The sequence below is a fragment of the Argiope bruennichi genome, chromosome 2 (assembly GCF_947563725.1).
Source record: "Argiope bruennichi chromosome 2, qqArgBrue1.1, whole genome shotgun sequence".
Taxonomy (NCBI): domain Eukaryota; kingdom Metazoa; phylum Arthropoda; class Arachnida; order Araneae; family Araneidae; genus Argiope; species Argiope bruennichi.
This window is the reverse complement of record NC_079152.1, coordinates 47,892,363-47,910,876: the sequence shown is the minus strand read 5'-3', so window position 1 is coordinate 47,910,876 and position 18,514 is coordinate 47,892,363. Positions and strand designations below refer to the sequence as shown.

General features: G+C 30.8%; 1 protein-coding gene across 1 annotated transcript in view; it reads left to right on the top strand.

Annotated features, from left to right (window-relative positions):
- The first annotated feature begins 2,009 nt into the window (after window positions 1-2,009).
- The window catches only part of LOC129990715 (short-chain dehydrogenase/reductase family 9C member 7-like), a 39,010-nt gene continuing 22,505 nt past the window's right edge, over window positions 2,010-18,514 (top strand). Inside the window, exons 1-2 of the mRNA XM_056098177.1 lie at window positions 2,010-2,398; window positions 16,032-16,244. Of these exons, the coding sequence (XP_055954152.1) occupies window positions 2,161-2,398; window positions 16,032-16,244 (451 nt within the window). The 5' untranslated portion in view covers window positions 2,010-2,160. The remainder of the gene's footprint in view (window positions 2,399-16,031; window positions 16,245-18,514) is intronic.

Below are 18,514 nucleotides of genomic sequence, written 5' to 3'. Positions count from 1 at the left end.
ATTGTGCCATCCTTGGCGAATTTTTTGGCGATTAATCTCTGGTATGCAGATGATAGTATTCAAAAAATCGAATTTGTGTTTTAGATACATTTTTTCTACTGGATTGAAACAGAAATTTGGCCTAAAACTACGCTTGTAGTAACAAAATCCCACACCAAATTTGATGATCCGTGCTTGAGTTATCGCGTTTACATGTTCCTAACAGACAATCACCCCCCCCCCCCTAGATATCAATAGACAATCACCCCCTGGTTAGATTTGGCTCAAAATTCGCTATGTGCATAGAATATAGATGATAGTTCTTCGTACAGAATTTTATCCATCTAGCTCTCTTCATTTTGTAGTTGTCGAAGTTTATTGCAGTTTATATTCGAACAGCCGGACAGGCAGATTTCCTCTGAACGGATTATGCTCAAAATCTGACAAATATCTACAAATATGGTGTAAAGACCGTATACCTTTCATCCATCTAACTTAAAGTATTTTTGAGTTATCTTTGTCACTGACAGAGAGACAGATGGACATTTTCCAAAAGTGTGTTTTTCTAACTCTGGGAGATCTAAAACTTTTAGATTCGTCAAAATTTCGAGTTCTAATTTTTGATAAATATATTTTCTCTGCACTCCGCATACGAGAAAGTAAAAATGCGAGTGAACATTATAATAGCAAACAATATTCATATTGGCTTTCCATATGATTTTTAATGTAATTTCTCACAGAAGGAAATATTCATTGAAAGACGACTCTAATAATTCTTGATTTTTTTAAAATATATCTATGAAGCTGGCTCCTTTTTCGGAATCGAATCGAATTTGCATTCGCAATGCAGTCAGTACTAACTCAATGAAACAATTCCGAAGTAGAAAGATTCAACGAATATCGATTTTCTTAATCAAGATCCGATCACGTGATTCAAAACGAGCAAATGAACTCGTTTTTTCAAATAGTTTTCTGATTACCACCAAATAGCGTTTGATTCCTCTCATTTATGAAGAAGTATTGAAATATCACAGTCTCTAAAATTTCGTCTTCGTTATTTTACTGACGCTGTATATCAGTTTTATTAGTTAAAAAAGTACATTATATTCCATGAAAAGTAAAAATTAGACAGATGAATAATTTAGATGGCATATTTTAAAATTTGATGAATTTATTTTTAATTTAGTATTTTTTTTTATTAAAGTAAAAAAAAAAAACTAATTCATTCTTGAAATTTTATTTGAAATCACGTGGCAGAAAATTTTTATGAACTTGGAAATATGTGCTTACAGTCGGAAAAATTCTGCAATTCGGAATGTATAGTCACTTTGCCTCTAAAAGCACCTGTTGACATATTGTTGGTCCAGTCCAAAATTCCTTGCTGTGTTTTGCAAGACCTCTCTTGCCCTTATCTTTGAGAATTTGGCAAGGCAAGTTTAACGTAGGTTTTGTAATGGTAATGGTTTAGTGGTTTTGGCAGAGTTCCCTCTTCCCACCAAAAAAAACAACAAATAAAAAAAAGGCTGTTTTGTATTCTTTCTGATGTTTAACTTCTATCTTGAACACTTCAAATTCAACAATTAATTAATGAACGTTCATACTTTCAAATATCACGAGTGTTCTTTCCTTTTCCTTAGGAATAAAAATAGAAGTAAATATCCGAAATAAAACGTGGCTTCCAAATAGAATTTAAATGAATTCGTAGTTCAAAATGTTAATGCTAAATGTACATCTCATTGCAAACGGAATACTAAAATGTAGAAAAAAAAATTTCTTACTTTCTGAAATTATATAAGAATAACAAATTTCGTATCATTTTTTAAAATTTAATTGGTGATAACCTGACGTGTATTCATTCATACGAAAGACCGTTCCCTCTCCTATTCGGGAGGGGGGAAGGGGGAGAGAAGCGTTATGACGGGGAAAAAACGAGGTAGAATAATAATGAGCCAACCAGAGATTCACGGGCCAGAAAGCGCTTTTACGCCAAAGGTAGAGCGACCTTGAAGCGGACTTAATATCGCGGTCTTTTTTGTTTTTAATCCGGTTACAAACTGATAGCGCGAATCACGGTTGCAGTGATGTGGTTGGTGACACTTCGCCGAGGCGAGCTCCCCTGGTAAACAGTGCTTCTCTGCTCTGGTTTTTCAAGTGGTTTGTGAGGAGTTTTGTATCAACAAAATGTCGAACTCTGAGAGGCCAAAGACCTTGCTGCGAGCGGCAAACGATACTTTGAGGGTTTACGCTGCAGCCGCGGTGTTGAGTTTGCTTTTGATTATTTTCATTCCATCTTGGATACGATGGCTTTGGTTTACTCTATCCGGTTTAGTGTTACTGGTCAGTATTTTGGCAAATTTCGTGGAAGACTGGAAACCGAAGAGTCGAGTGCCTGTCAACTCGAAAGCTGTTGTTATCACAGGTAATTTAACTGATTATTTAAATTTTGAAACGTAAATTTTTTTCATTACATATTTAAATTATTTTTTAATGATGAAATTATAATTACAAATTATGGGTTTAACTCATTTGCTTACAAAGTAACATTAAAGATTACAATTTAAGTATTTATGCTAAGAAATAACTCAGATTTTAATTGCAGGAAATAAAAAAAAATGTGTGAAATGCAGCTCTAATTTTATGAAAATACATTGTAGGAAATTTTATTTACAATACTAGTGATCGCTGAATAATCACAACCATATTTACGAATTATGATTTTGACTACAAATACAATGTAGTTAATTATTATTCCTTCCACATAAAACAATATTTAGCAATAAAGTATTTAAATATTTTTAAAGTACACACTTTTATATTTCTGCTGTGTTACTGCTAATTCAGTATCTCAAGTTTTAATCTTAAATCTATTTAAATGTATAGTTAGATTAGGCTATTAATGGTTAAATACATCGTCGCTCATTTTTAATAATGCTGTTTAAATGTCATGAAATTATAAATAATGTACTTCTCTGTATGCATTCATTCGTTAAACAAAAACATTATAAAACATATAAAATACAATTGTGACATTTCAAAGAACTGTCATTTTATTTGTATAATTTAAGGATATATTATCCTTAAGGGCCAGAAGATCCTATTTGGAGCGATGCTTTTGAAATTTTATTAGAATTATTAATTAATTAAAATTAATTTAATAATTATTTATCAAAATTTTAATTACGTAAAAAGTAATGTAATTATAATTTAATTTTATTAGAATTTTAATTAATTAAAAATTTATTTAATGATACAAAAATTAACAAATTTGACGCTTTTTCTCCTTAACAGAATTTGAAAATATTACAGTACAAAAATCATTTTTACATCATCCTAAAATTAAAAAAAAAATTAACTTTTTAATGATACCAATTTTTTAATATATGTACATTAATTTCTTACTTTAAATTAAATTTTTATTTCCATTTTAAAAGATTTCATTAATTTTTACTGTAATCTAAACCGAAGGAATTGTAATTTTCAGCACGTATTTATAAGAAATGAAATATGTTATTTTCTAGAAAGATAAGTGTAAGGAAAAGGTTCCAGTGAACTTTAAAAATATTTTTTATTATTATTTCAATAATTATGTGGTATTTAGAATAAACATGATTTGCATAAATACAATATATCGATTTCAATCGGGTCCTACTGCCTAATTTCTAAGCAGTTAATTTTAGATATACACACATAACAATAACAATGAAAGGAAGCAAAGAATACTGTTTTATATAATTTGTGACAATAAATGTTTTGATGAGTTACGAATTTTATATTTTTATCTCGACCCTGGGCTCTTCTTTGACTCATATTTATTAAAATGACTCATAGAAAACACTAACATTTTAAATAAAAGGGAAGATTCACTGAATTGCGACTAAAGTTGAATGATTTATAAACATTACTATCCTATAAAAATGTGCATTTTAGACCAATGGCCGTCTCAAAGAAGATGAACCAATCATCGCCCGAAATTCCTTCGAGGCTGATTAGCGTAAAATTGCGAAAAAGTTTTTGTGCTTACATAGTTACATTCAAAACTTCATAACTCGACCAGATTTTGGTTGCAAAAAATAAAAACGTTTTTATTTTTTTAATTTTATTTAAAAGTTGGTGCATTAAGAATATTTCACTGAATATGATTCCTTAGAACCAAGGGAGTACATAAAACGTAAACTTCATAATTTTTTTCAGAAGTACATTTATTGAATGGAACAAGATGAAATATTATTATTTGCGACATTTTAAATCTTTTTGAAAGTAAAACCTTAAAATTGAAATTTGTGATGAATCAGAGAAATCTTTATTGAATAATTTTTTGAGATATTGTATAAATTATAAGAAAGTATTCTGTGATGCATATAATACTTCAATGCTAAATGATTAATTTTTTTTATTCCTACTTTAAAAAAATGTTTGGTTTTAGTTAAAAAGTTTTTGTATTAATTAAAATTTAATCATTTCAGCTTCAATTTAAAGTTCAAATATGACTATCCAAATTTGAAAAAAAATATTAATAACTTTTGTCGAAGAAGTTTTTAAGAAACCCATTTATATAAAATATATAAGCGAAAATTTTGGCGGAAATTAATTTCAAAGAACTAGATGATAGCCAAAGGCGGCCAATATCTAATAAAATTAGTCAATTGTTATTATAAATACAACTGTTTTTCTCCACAAATTATATTGATGCCGATTGTTTAAAGTTAAATATTTTTCCTCTTTTAAGTGGTAATTATATGTATTATAGAAAAATGTGGAGTGGTCAGATTTTCTGAATTCCAACCTGGGGCGTTCAGAATATTTGGAGAATAACAGTAAAACAGTAACAAAGAATCAAAAATTATAACTGATTCTGAGTAATTCCGACACGGATGGACAATAATACTGAAGAAAATGATAACATTAGTGATTACATAAAGGTTAACTGTGGTTGTAGTCATCCCGAAACTTTCTAATGCATTCTCTAATTAAATTTCAATCCCGCTCCCCCCCCCCCAGGGTAAAAATTATAGGCCTTCAGTAAGGCCGTAGCTCCATGAGTATTCAGATTTTTATTTTCAGAGTTCCACACTTGAGGGTTTCGGGTATTATAATACACTGAAGAAAACGGAGTATTATTTTGGACGCTTTTTTCAAATCTGGGTTATTAAAATCTGGGTTACGTATAGCCCAGGCAGAAGATTCTTTGGACCTTCTAAAAGACCTGAACTTGACCTCTTTTCGCGATTAGCACGTCATGTCCAAAGTAAATCGTCCTCGTCTTAGGTGTTTTCGTCCCAAAATGCCCCAAACCTGTAAGTCCAAATTTTTAAAGATGTTCAAACTATTTGTTTATCTTTCTACATCAATGCCGAACTATACAGACAATGTTTTGTGATATTCGAGTTTTGATTTTTGTGAACCCGGCACAAGCTAAGAATCCGTTCAGGAGCATACGCCGGAAAACAAACCTCATTCCTTCCTATGCAGACAATGTAAAGAAAACCAAAAGAAAGTCGTTTGATAAATTATTGCAATATAATCGAAAAGGCATGATGCTGAAAACACTTAAATCGAAGAATGCATATCAAAATCACATAAAGATCTTTGTAAAGCATAAGTAATGGGAATAATATAGTGAAAAATGTAGATATACTTCATGTTTTGTAATGTGAACAAATTACATACATACATTCATTAAATGCACTTTGTAGATAAAATCAGATAATATTTGTCAAGCATTCTTGAAAGATGAAATATTTCCCTATTGAGTAAATTATTTATGCTCAAGAGTATTTCATTATATACGTTTTCACATGCGCTTCATAGCTCAACGTATATGTATGTCAATAGTATGTTAAATTCCAAAAAATGTATTTAGGAAATAAAATCTTAAGTATCTTTGAAAACAATGCGTAGATGTTAATTTTTTATCCCTCTGTTCAGAACATGAAATTTCCCGATTCAGCAGTTTTTTAGAGCACGTGTTGCAATAATTAAATAAAATGTAGGATTTGGATCAGGAAATAAGAGAAATTTTTAGAATAAAGTAGTATGGTCTAATTTAAGATAAAAATTCGGAAATTAATTCGGATTTAAACTATAGTAAGAAATATCATTACATCTCTCTCTCTCTCTCTCTCTCTCTCTATATATATATATATATATATATATATATATATATGTAATGATATTTTAACTCTAATTTCAATTTAATTAATTTCCAAAGTTTTATCTTAATTTAGCCCAAAGTAAGTTCATTCTCTTATTTCTTGATCCAATTCCACTTCCTCTACTTAATTAATTCAAGAGAAGCTTTATAAAATTGCTGAATCGCCGACACATTCTCAAGCTCAAACGTGAAGGGATAGAAAACTGTCCAGTAAGCACTCTTTTTAAAAGATCCCTGTGTTTCCTTTACATGTGATTCACATGCGTCAGAAATCCCTATCAGAATCTTAATAATATATTAGCTCTGTAAAAAAGTATCCCTATCCATATCTCATGTTATATAAGACGAGGGATAATTTATTTCTCTCTTCTTCCCCACTTCGGCTTTTGTGCTGCGCTGTGGCGGGCATGCCTTGTCTACGTCTCTGCTTGTAAATAATTTTGCTTTTCCGATGGATTAAAAAGAATCTAAAAATGTAAAAAGTCTTTTCACTGTCTTCAAACCTGACTTCTGCTTCAAACAAAAAAAATTGCTTTTATATATATATATATATATATATATAATATGTGTGTGTGTGTGTGTGTGTGTGTATAATATAGAATAAATTTTATTATAAAATTAGCGATAAATTAGCCAGCATAGCGACTGTTTTAAGATGAAAAGATTGCAACGAACAGGAGATTAGTATTCCATAAATAGACATACGACTGTTTTGGCACGTAATTTTGAACCGCAGTTAGATGACGAGGATAACTTGACTCAACCCACTCCGTATTCAGTGCGAGTGTTTTTTTTTTATTAAATGCGTAATAACCCCAGAAATTTACTATTCCTTCACCATAATTACATAGCCGAGACTCTGCTAACAGTTGGCTATCGTAGCCCCCTTTATACAAAAGAATATAAACAAAAAATATGATGAAAAACCGCTTGCGCCGTAGCAGTTTTTAAAGGAGCTCAGTTAACAAGAAGCTTTATTGTATTGAAATTTATCACATCAGCTTTAATCAGTAGAGATTTGAAAATCGCAAACATCACGAGATTGCGGTCAAGTTTTGTATCCGAACAAAAGGTCTTTCAAAGGTGGCAGGTAAGAATGTTGAAAAACTGAAGAAAAATATCGTGAAACGAAAAATGCCAAGATAATTACATAAATGGCATTTCCTTACGTACAAAGATGATCCTATTCATCTTGGTAATAATAGGAAATTTATTTTTCCGTGTGTCATATCTTTAAATTATTTTCATCAAATGGATACATCGCTCTGAGCTAAGAATAAAAAATAACTGATTTTTATCAGTTTAGCAATCGATCTGTTGCGCAATTCAACAGACATTGGAACCCGTATGTAATATTGTGAGATTTTTCTTGAATCGCAAAAATGGATGAATTGCGATATGTTTAGGGTTATAAATGGGCAGAATTATAAATTTTCCATTGCAAATTTTCACAAGAACTTACGGTATTTGATTGCTGAGAACGAAAACTTGTAATAATTTTTTGATAGCAAAGACTGTGCTAGAAACGGTCCTCTATTTTCCATATTTTCACATCGCATCAACTTGAAGACATTGAAACCCAAACGATATATTTAATATGATTCGAAAGCACAGACCCGGACGATTTTGGACAGAACCAGAGCTCTAGTCCTAAATCTTCAGATTCCGAAACCAAGATTATGCCATCAAATAAGCACCGTTGCAGCGGTAGTTCGTCCGTTAGAATTCCAGAGCTGCAGCAGATCATTGGAATTATTTTTTAAAGCCACATTTTCGTTTTTGTTTTTTTATAGTTTTCTTACTTTTCCAATCTAAAAGTTTGATGTTACTTGTTTATATTTTTCACTCTGAGATTTCGATGATCAATTAAAATAAGGAAAAAGCAATAAAAAACATAAAAATCGAACAGAAAATGAACCAACAAGCAAAAGAAAAGCAGATCGGGACGATTCGCTGTGTATCCCATGAAAGCTAACTGTATACACAATTGATTAATTGATTTGAAGACGAATGTAACCCTTTCTTCCTTAGAATTTGGGAGAGCTAGAGCTGCAGTCAGAGCATATCTGGCTGCTCTTTATTCGTTCTCTCTCTCTCTTCCATCCAAAATTTATTTTCGTATTCTCGGGTTTTTGGTTTGCCTTTTTTTGTTACTTTTTCATGGGATGTTTATGAGTTTAACTTCCGATTTTTGTTGCTGAAATAGAAATGCATCTGTGTTATTTAATATTCATTTCTTTTGTTTCGAAATTACTATTCGAAAAAAAAAGTACGAGAGCTAATTTCTAAAACATTACTAAGATAAACAAATTTATGAGGGATCGATTATCATTTATTATTATAAATAAATTTTTGGCCGTACATTAGTGGGTTGATTGACCGAAGTTGGATGTATGGGAAGGAAGGGGGGGGGACTCTGGTATTTTTATCTGATAGATTATCACTTATCACTTTAACATTCATATAGTTTTCTATTGACAAAAACTACAAAAAAATATATCTTATACTGGTTATTTAGTATATATGAAATGCAATAACCTTCACATGTGGATTTGAAATTCGACTACTCAAGGATATAAAAGCCCTTTTTAAAAAGTGCAATCTCATGATAAATATGTTTTGCATTACTGTTCATTTCTGTATTGAACCGACGCTGCGTCGGTGCTTACTTTGCATATAAGGATAAAAGTTATTTCAGGTTTTATAACGGATTCGACGAAAGATCCAGCGTATTTGTGGGCCTGGTGCATGTTAATAAGGCTAAGGTCAAACATCCTAATGCTAATGTAGCACAAAACTTTGAAAACAAACATGTTAGTTAAGATTCTCTTTCTCATCTGATTATGGCTCAGCATTTCAAAGTGTGCCACAAAATAGTCATTGCGTTGTTTCAAGACGAGATTTCAACCTTATTTTTAAAAAATGAAATAGATATAGAAATGCGGATATAAATAATTCTGTGTCGAAGTTTTCTGTGAAATTATGATCGATTCGATAATTTCCGTTTTAAGTCAACATAAGCATACGGGGGGGGGGGGAATCATGCTGTCACATAGAATAGCATATTCCGATGATAATTTTCCCATAACAGCTCATCCGCAAGCAATCCCGTTTTCCTATTTTTTACGAACCATCTGACATGTGTCTTATGGAAATGAAGCGTCTGATATATGCCTTAATTTTTCTGATATACAAAAAAGTATTTTTTGATGATATTAGAGTTCGCATCCACGTGTCAAAACTCTCCTGTAAGGATCAAGTTTATGATCGATTGCATTAATATTAATGAAATAGTTGAGTGCCTTATTATTCATGAATGATAGTTTTTCAGGAAGGAAAGCTGCGAATTATTTAGTCTAGCTAGGAAAAAAATCCATCATCCGAAAGTTTAGTGATCATTAGACTACTTTTTTTTTTCTTTTTACCTACTAAAAATAACACGCCCATGCGATATTTAAGCAGTGTTAAGACTTAGATATAGCTAGGATATTTTTGTTTTTACTTCTTGTATATGAAGTATAGAAGAAGTATTATAAGCGTAAAAAAAATTCGGACTTGAGTTTTCGACGAATCTCCATGTTTCAGATCTCTTTGAATCCGAAAATCTCATTTTTCGAATTATGTCTGTTTACCTATTAACATTATAACTCTAAAATGTTTTGAGCCTAAATGGCTGAAATTTGCAGTAAAGAATTACAACCAAATTTGTAGATTTTTTTTTATCAATTTTTGAAAGAAATCCATGCACAGAAAGTGTCTGTCTTGCTGTTAGAGTACAAAGGAGCTCGTATAACTACAAAACACAAAGAATTGGACAAAGGTTTAGTTCTAAATGCTCATTTTTATCATACTTTGAACCAAATCTGTCAAAAACCGTCTTTGGTCTATATTATCACATGCATAGAAAAGCAATAACTCATAAATACAATGACTTTACTCAATAAAATTCTGCATGTGATCTTATGATTGCAATTGTAGTTCCATGTCAAATTTCGATTTTAATCAGTGAACAAAAAGACAACCAAAATCAGTCGTGCGCATTCGCTCTATAGCTTCAATAAAAATACCTAAGATCCCTAATGTCCGAAAAACACATTTTTGTAATGGTATCTGTCTTTCTATTTTTGAATAATATCATTCAAAAGCATTTTGTGTTAGCCGGATATTTTTGTATGCGACGCCAAATTTGTAGACCAAATTTATTTTGTCAAATTTTGGATGAAATCTATCCACAAGAAATATGTTAAATCTATCTGACTGGTTGACCGACAGTGAAAAGAATACGATAATTTCAAAACTCAAAGAACAAATGAATAAAATTAGGTGCACAGTTTTAACACTCAAGGTGTCTATCTGTGTGTAATTTTGAATTCAGCCCGTCAAGGATTCAAAGTGTATATATTTGTACTTCCGTATGCATGTAAACGCCTTAATAAATGCTAAAAATATATCAACTAAGGCAAATGAAATTTAGAATTCAAATTTGGCATTTAAAGCGTAATTTATCAAATATTGAGCTAAATCTGTTAAGTCGTTCAGTGTGTGTCAATTTTTTCATTTACGTGTGTATAAACGTGGTAATTCAATAACGCTACAATAAATCAATGCAATTAACGCTTAAATAAATGCAATTTGGAATTTTCTTAAAATTTTACTTCTCTGTGATGATTTGTTTTGGACGCTATTTGGAAGGTACAAAGAATATTCTCCCTGGGCTATACGTAAGCCAGATTTTGTTAGACAAGGAGAAAGTGTAAAAAGTATGTGTACATTTTGACTATTTCTTGCTTAAATGATCTAAAGCAATTAAACTGATCCCTTGCAAAAACATCCTCATTTGTATCGAAACAGTTAAAAAGTATTTTGTTTAAAAAATAAACTTAACTGTAAATTTTTAAATTTCTACTCTTGGATTATTGCACTGCTCAGAAGGGTTTTGTTCTCCATTTTTTAGAAATATTGCTTGAAAGTCGCCAGAGTCATGAGATGCGATTATGCTACCAATCTGGTTAGAAGAATAATTTGAATAATTTGCCTTTGGCGTCCGCTTTGTGCGCCTAGAATATTGCCTTTTCACGTTGTTAAATGATTAATATGGAAGGCATTAAAACATTTCATTTGTTATTTGATATGATTTGAATATATAAATCCAACTGAATCAGTTTATGACAAATTAAGAAATGTAATATCGCAAAATAAAAGACAAAATGAAAGTTATATTTATAAGTTATATATATACTTAGTTAATGATTTACAAGAGTACTCCATTAAATGTTTTGATCGATGCATTTGAATTTCATCATAAAATTTTAAAATTTCAAAACAAAATTTCTGTAAATCTGAATTAAAAATTAATTTAAAATTAAGGGAAGAATGAATGAATGAATGAAATGAGTATCATTAAACACGTAATTTTATGTGTCTGAGATTATTCTAAGATTATTTTTTTTTGTAAGATAAATGTTTCGGAAGATATGAACAACAATTTCCATAAGCAAGTCATAACAAATACCCATCTGGTAATGGTTATGTCTAGCTTTGCACTCGATTAACATTCTACTTGAAGCCTCTTTCTTGATTTCTTTTATATCTCTTTTCTTTGACTGAATATTTCTTAGCGACATGATGAATTATCTCCATATATTTCGAATAATTTTTAGCGGCTGTATTAATTAGCTAAGCAAGGCATTAGATTCACGGCAAATTTAATATTCATATGAGCCATTATTTTCATTTGACAATTGCCATTGGACGATTAATAACAAGAGCGATTTCTGAACCACGTGCATTAGCCTTTTATTTATTTAGATACTATTATAAAATCACATTAATTGCAGAATCAATAAATAAGGATATTGATACTTCTAGAATGATGATATTTAGATTAGGCTCGTCTATTATTATATAATTTTACAGTTTACTCTCAATAATAGAAACGGTAATGTGCACACAAAAATGAATTTAATATTTTTGCAGTGACCGCGAGTATAAATTCAGTAATTGAAACAATGGAAAGTATTATTGTATAATCCACGTAAAAGTATTTAAAAAAAGGAATTGAAATCTGCTGTGGCAAATTTCAAATTATCACCTGAGAACGTTATTTTTTTTAAAGTCAAGTGGTATAAATACTATAGAAGAAAATCATGTTATCAAAGACTTATATTTCGCTATCTCCAACATTTAAAAAAGCGATGGTTTTTGACCATCTCAAAATCAATGGAGTTCTAAATTTTTTTTCTCGAGGCCAGAATTTTTTCCCGCGAAAAACCTGTTTTAACCGGTTTAAAAAAAATCACGTGACTATCAGATTATGCAAGCGTCAAATATTTAGAAAACAATAAACGATGGTCCCCCCTCCCATCTCAAAATCGTTCGAGCTCCAAGACTTTACCTCGATGCCAGATTTTTTTTTCTAGCAAAAATTTGGTTTAAACTGGTTTGGAATGATCACATGACTGTTGTATTGAGGAATCGTCAATTTTTAGAAAATTTTTTGTCAACTTGAAAAATTGAAATTTTTGATACCTGCCGTCGCTGTTTTGCGACCCTGCCTTTTATTGGGCAGATAGAGGAATTGGGTACATGGCGGACATTAATGCTGAGTTGTAACTTTTTGTTGACCATAAGTCGCCAAATGTGACAACCGTCTTTATCATTTTCTAATAACCCTAAAAGCGAAAAATTGATGCGTTAAAAGCGATAAATCGCCAATTTTCTGTCAGTGCATTTTGGAGCTTCGAAAACCCAAAACCAAAACAACATCATGTTCTCACATGAAAAAAATTATTAAAGTTAAAAAGAAATGTACAAAATTCGAATCGGCATCACTGAAAATTAATTAAAAATCCATTCTATGATCTATATAACAACATTTTTTTTAACACTATTATTAAAAAAAATCTTACCAACAATTGATAAAAATGTTTTGAAGAAATTGTCGATCGAAAAATAAAATTTGATACGAGAGAATTTAAGGTCCTAGTATAAGTTACGAATTGAGTGACTTAATTATGTATTGTTTTTATGAAAATTACTCACAAGAGTTCTCAAAAAATAGGGAAGAATGAAAAACTTAGTTGTTTAAAAATAGTTTTTTTAAAACGTAATACTTTCATTGTCTGAAGCACGAGTAGAAGGATATCCTAAAGATAACGAATGACTCACGCTTCACCGAGCAAGGATGGTATCGTCCTTGACCGCTGGCTCTAGTGCTTGGCCTCTGTCCAATGCATCCAGGTGTTTTTGTTTCTGAATCATTTAACATGCGAGATCGTTCAATTTTAAAATAGTAGGCATAGGTAGGAGCAATAAATAATTTCTATTCAAAATGTGAATTTGTTTTAAAAATTGTAAAACAATTTGCATCTAAAATTCTCAAAACTCATTACCAAAATTTAAAATGAATTGTGAGATTTCATATTCTGATGATGATTAGGTGTGTGCCAAAAATGGCGTTACGCCGGTAAAAAGCTCATATATATATATATATTTCTTATTCATATTTCATATATAATGATATCAAATTTCTTAGCTAGTTAAATGTTGTGGAAAAACTGCAACACATTCAGTCAAATCTCTGATATTATTTTCTACATTTTTTTACGTTTGTACAACTTTCTAGAAGTATACATAGTAATTTAAAATCAAATGAATTAAAATTTAGATATGTAGTAAATCCACTAACGTCATTATTATCATGTCCGACTTAGTTAAATCTAAAAAGTATTTTTTCTATTCTTTATTTGAAACCACTGTCACCCAAAATCTTAGAAAATGAATAAACGCCAGTTTGAAACCGATTCTGTGACTGGTCTGCTCTGTAAGAGAGTTTAATGTGTCGTGGTCAGCTATCCATAGACAGCTATTCCGACCCGTCGGAATGCATACGGATAATTCTGAATGTCGCCCGTACGAGGCACGCCCTTCATCGGTAGGGAGTAACTGACCCGACACCATTTCTGTACCTATCAGGATGGCGAGAAACAATCACCATATTAGAAATACCCTATATCCCATATCTGAGGTGGGACCCTTTTGAGATATGACATAGGTAACAATCTCCTCATCGATATGGAGTGGGAGTTCGGAAGGTGGATGCTGACTAGATGATTTCAAATGAAGTCAATTTATATGGCGTCAATGTTATGACTAACATAAAGGCTCTAGTCATTAAATGACTAAAGTTATTTACACTGTAACATAACATTTTTTTCTTGTACTCTAATTCTTAAAACAAAAGTGTTTTTAAGGAAAATGTTGCATCAAATCATATTGATATTCCAAATATATAAAATCTCAAATAATGTGAAATAAGTCAAATAATTTATTTCATCTATTCACAGACGTTTAAAAGCCGACCATTTTATGTGTTTAATTTTAAAAGTACCCATTTTCTAACTGGGCATAGATACTTTAAAGCTTATTTGAAATGTTTCAGTTTGTCACTTGTTGATCTGTAATAGTAAAATCTATGGTGCCATGCGCTTGACACTGGTATTCATCAAGATTTTTCTGAAAGATGTTTAATTATTACTAAGGCAATAAAGCAAGGGCTTCCCTCTTTACTTTTGTCCAGAGAAAATTGTGACTTTTCTTCGCTTTGTGCAAAAATTGGCAGTCTTTTTTATTATTTTACTTAGAAAATAAATTCTGTTTTAGTATTTGCTTATTTATTTTTCATTTTTAACCTTATTTTTATTTTTTTAATAATCTTTTTTTTTCTCGTTTACGTAGTATAAGGAAAGTATAGTAATCGCCTAAAAATTCGAACTCGAGATTTTGACGAATCTCCACGTTTTAGACTTCCCTGAATTCGAAGAACACATTTTTAGAAAATGTACGTCTGTCTGTCCGTGACAAAGATAACTGAAAAAGGATTTGAGCTAAACGGTTGCAATTCGATATACAATCTTAAAAAGACCGTGCTGTCTGGCCGCTTGAATATAAGTAAACACGATAATTACAAAACGAAGAGAGCTAGATAGATAAAATTCGGTACACAGATTTAGCATCTATAGTGTAGACACGTATCAAATTTTGAGCCAAATCCAACAAGGAATCGACCGTCTGTCAGTCTGTATTTTCAGAAATATGTAAACGCGATAACTCAAAAACGCAATGACTTAAATATATCAAATTTGGCACGGGATTTTGTAACTAGAAATGGAGTTTCGTGTCAAATTTTGGTTTCAATCGGTTTATAAAAACGTTTCCAAAACCATTGAATTCAGATTTTGAATACTATTATCTGCATGTCAGGGATTAATCGCCAAAATACTCGCCAAAGATGACATGACAGATTCAATCGAAATTCACGCCAAAAGTTAATATTTCGTAACTTTTGTACGCCATTGTCATGTAAGTCATCCTCAGAGTTGACACCTTTATGAGAGAGTATGCGAAAAAATTTAAGAGAGATCACTCCCGCTGGTTTGTTTAATAATTTTATGTATTTAGAATTATTCAGTATGTGATGTTCCTTATTCAGAATTTGTGTATTTTTCGGCTTTTCCTTTATGAAAGTTTTCTTTTGATCATGTTTCTTCATCCTGTTGATTATTTAACTATTTATTTAATGTGGCTGTATGCATGCATGTGAGTGATAATTATATTTTTGTTTCATTTTTTTATGTGGTTTGTATTTGTATCTCCAATCTATGTCTTTAAAACTCCTTCCCACTGTTTTTTTTAAAATTTCTTTTCTTCTGCAAATTTTGTGTTATACTCGTTGGCGCACAAGAAATCTTCACAATCTTCTAAAAAAAAATTCGCAAGCAATTCCAAAGTGACGCATCACTCTTGATAGATATTATTTGAACAAGAATTAATTCCCTTGTAAATTCATTCATTTTATAAAATTACTTAATTTAGAAATAAAAATGTCGCATGTCTTTTGCAGGGTGCGATAGCGGATTCGGTCACGACCTCGCCCAAAGGCTTGACGATTTAGGCCTGCAGGTGTTTGCAGGCTGCCTGAACCCTGAGGGTGAGGGGGCGAAGAACCTCAAGAAGTCTGCATCAGCTAAACTGCAGGTGTTGCCCTTGGACGTCTCTTCCGAGGAGAGTGTCGACAAATTTCATAAACAAGTGGTACAGAAAATCAAGGACAACAGTAAGTATTTGATGAAAATAATATCTTGGAAAATACTTCAATTTTGGCATTTAATCCATTGTATCTTGTGTTATAGAATTATGAATTTGCCTTATTTTCAGAAATCGAAATCATATATACTATTGTAATAATCTTTCTTAATAGAGAGGGCGCGGAACACTTATGCTGTTTTACAGTTATCTTGTAATTGGGCATTAAATCGTTCTAGTATGTTGCAGTGAATTCATCTTTTTATTATTGCTTCAAATTTTACAACTTAATTTTTGTAGAGAAAGATTTCTTTAAATATAGGTATTTAATTTTTTTGTTTACTTTTTATTTATTCTATATTGGTTGTTATTTATTCAGCAAGAAAAAGATGACCTTATTTTTTTTTAACTTTTTACCTAATATTTGGTGGGGCATTAAAAATTATTTGTAATTAAAATTAGCTTAAACATAAATTTGTGGTCAGCTACATGAAGATACAAAATTTAAAATAAGACGATTCATTATTTCATCTTAAATCGGACATGCCTAATTTGCGCATCAAAATTAATTTTCTTGCTCCGTTGTTCACACCTATTATCCAAAAACTTCATCTATTATCTATTGTGAAACCTGTGATTCACATCTATTATCCAAAAACTTCATCTATTATCTATTGTGAAACCTGTGATTCACATCTATTATCCAAAAACTTCATCTATTATCTATTGGGAAACCTGTGATTCACATCTATTATCCAAAAACTTCATCTATTATCTATTGGGAAACCTGTGATTCACATCTATTATCCAAAAACTTCATCTATTATCTATTGTGAAACCTGTGATTCACATCTATTATCAAACTTTATTCTTTACTGTAGTTAAGAAATACTAAAGAAGCTGCTGTCTGACAAGATAGAAAGTTTTAATCACAGACGTGACTCACAGTCGAGAATATGTCAATTTGTTGAGAAAATCTCTTTCCTCAGTTCAAAATGTCAATACTTTTCTATATTTACAGAAACGCAAAAGCATTTAAAGTAAAATATAATGATATGATGACACGATTATCTCAGATAAAATGCATTTAATACTACATAAGCTTTGATGGTTTTAAGGATTACATTCTTTGATTTTAACTTGCGAAATATGTCTCTGATCACGCCATCTTTGAGTAGAACTGCATTATTTTCTTACTTTTAAAGACCCCTTTGGATTTTTTTTTTTTTTTTTTATATATTTCTTCATTGATTTTTCCCTTTTCTCGCGTCATTACTTTTAACCGCCAAACCAAAATATGCTCTTAAATTGTAAGAATTTGGTTTTCTGTTTTAAGAGCAGCATAATCAATGTTGCATCTCAAATCAAATGTTATTGATCATCAAATGAAGCTCGCTTTTGACCAAAACATGACGTTACGTAATCAACCAAACGAGCAGTCATAAAATATCTGCAACGAATCCCATTTTAGATGACTTGCTTTTTTCTCTCTTATTATCTTTGCTGGGAGTTTTATTACACTCAGATAAGCGATAAACATTTTCCATGTTAGTTATAGTTCAGATATAGATCTTATTTGTAGATCTTTCTATAGATAAAAAATTGTATTTTCGTTTTATACGAATCCACTTTTATATTATTGCCAAGAGTCTATTAAACTTGGAATTATTTCATTCTATTGCAAAACAATGTCTGTTTTCAGGACATTATTCACAAGTTACAATGATATTTATCGGCAATTTTGTTTAGATCAAAATGTGCATATTATGTATTACTTGCTAACATTTTCAATTTTTTGATATTAACAGTATTTTCTATTTTAAAATAAGAATGTAGGAATTTAAATAACCTGTTTTTTTTAAAATAAATAATGACGAGAAATAACATTTCTAGAATTTTTCTTCTTTTCGTTAGTATAATTGATACATTTTGTAAACATTATACTTAGGTTGCTTATGTATATATATGTAAAATATATTTTAGCCGTTGCGTGGCCGAATAGGACAGACTTTTGAAATTTTAACTTCGATTCATTTCATTCTGGGAGGCATAATTTATTCCAAGAAACAAACGGTCATCAAAGATGCGCTAGTCTACATCATGATACAAGAGCAAAAGAGACAGCAAAGTTTCCTTTCAGCGATTTTACTATGAAATTTTGATAGGATTTCTTTGATACGTGTCTATTTATTAAAGGGAATCTTAGGTATCTTTGAAAGAATGTTGTAAGTATTATGGATTTTTATCCCTTCACTCGAAGCGTGAGAAAATGCTGAAGTCATCAGTTTTCTAAAGCGCGTG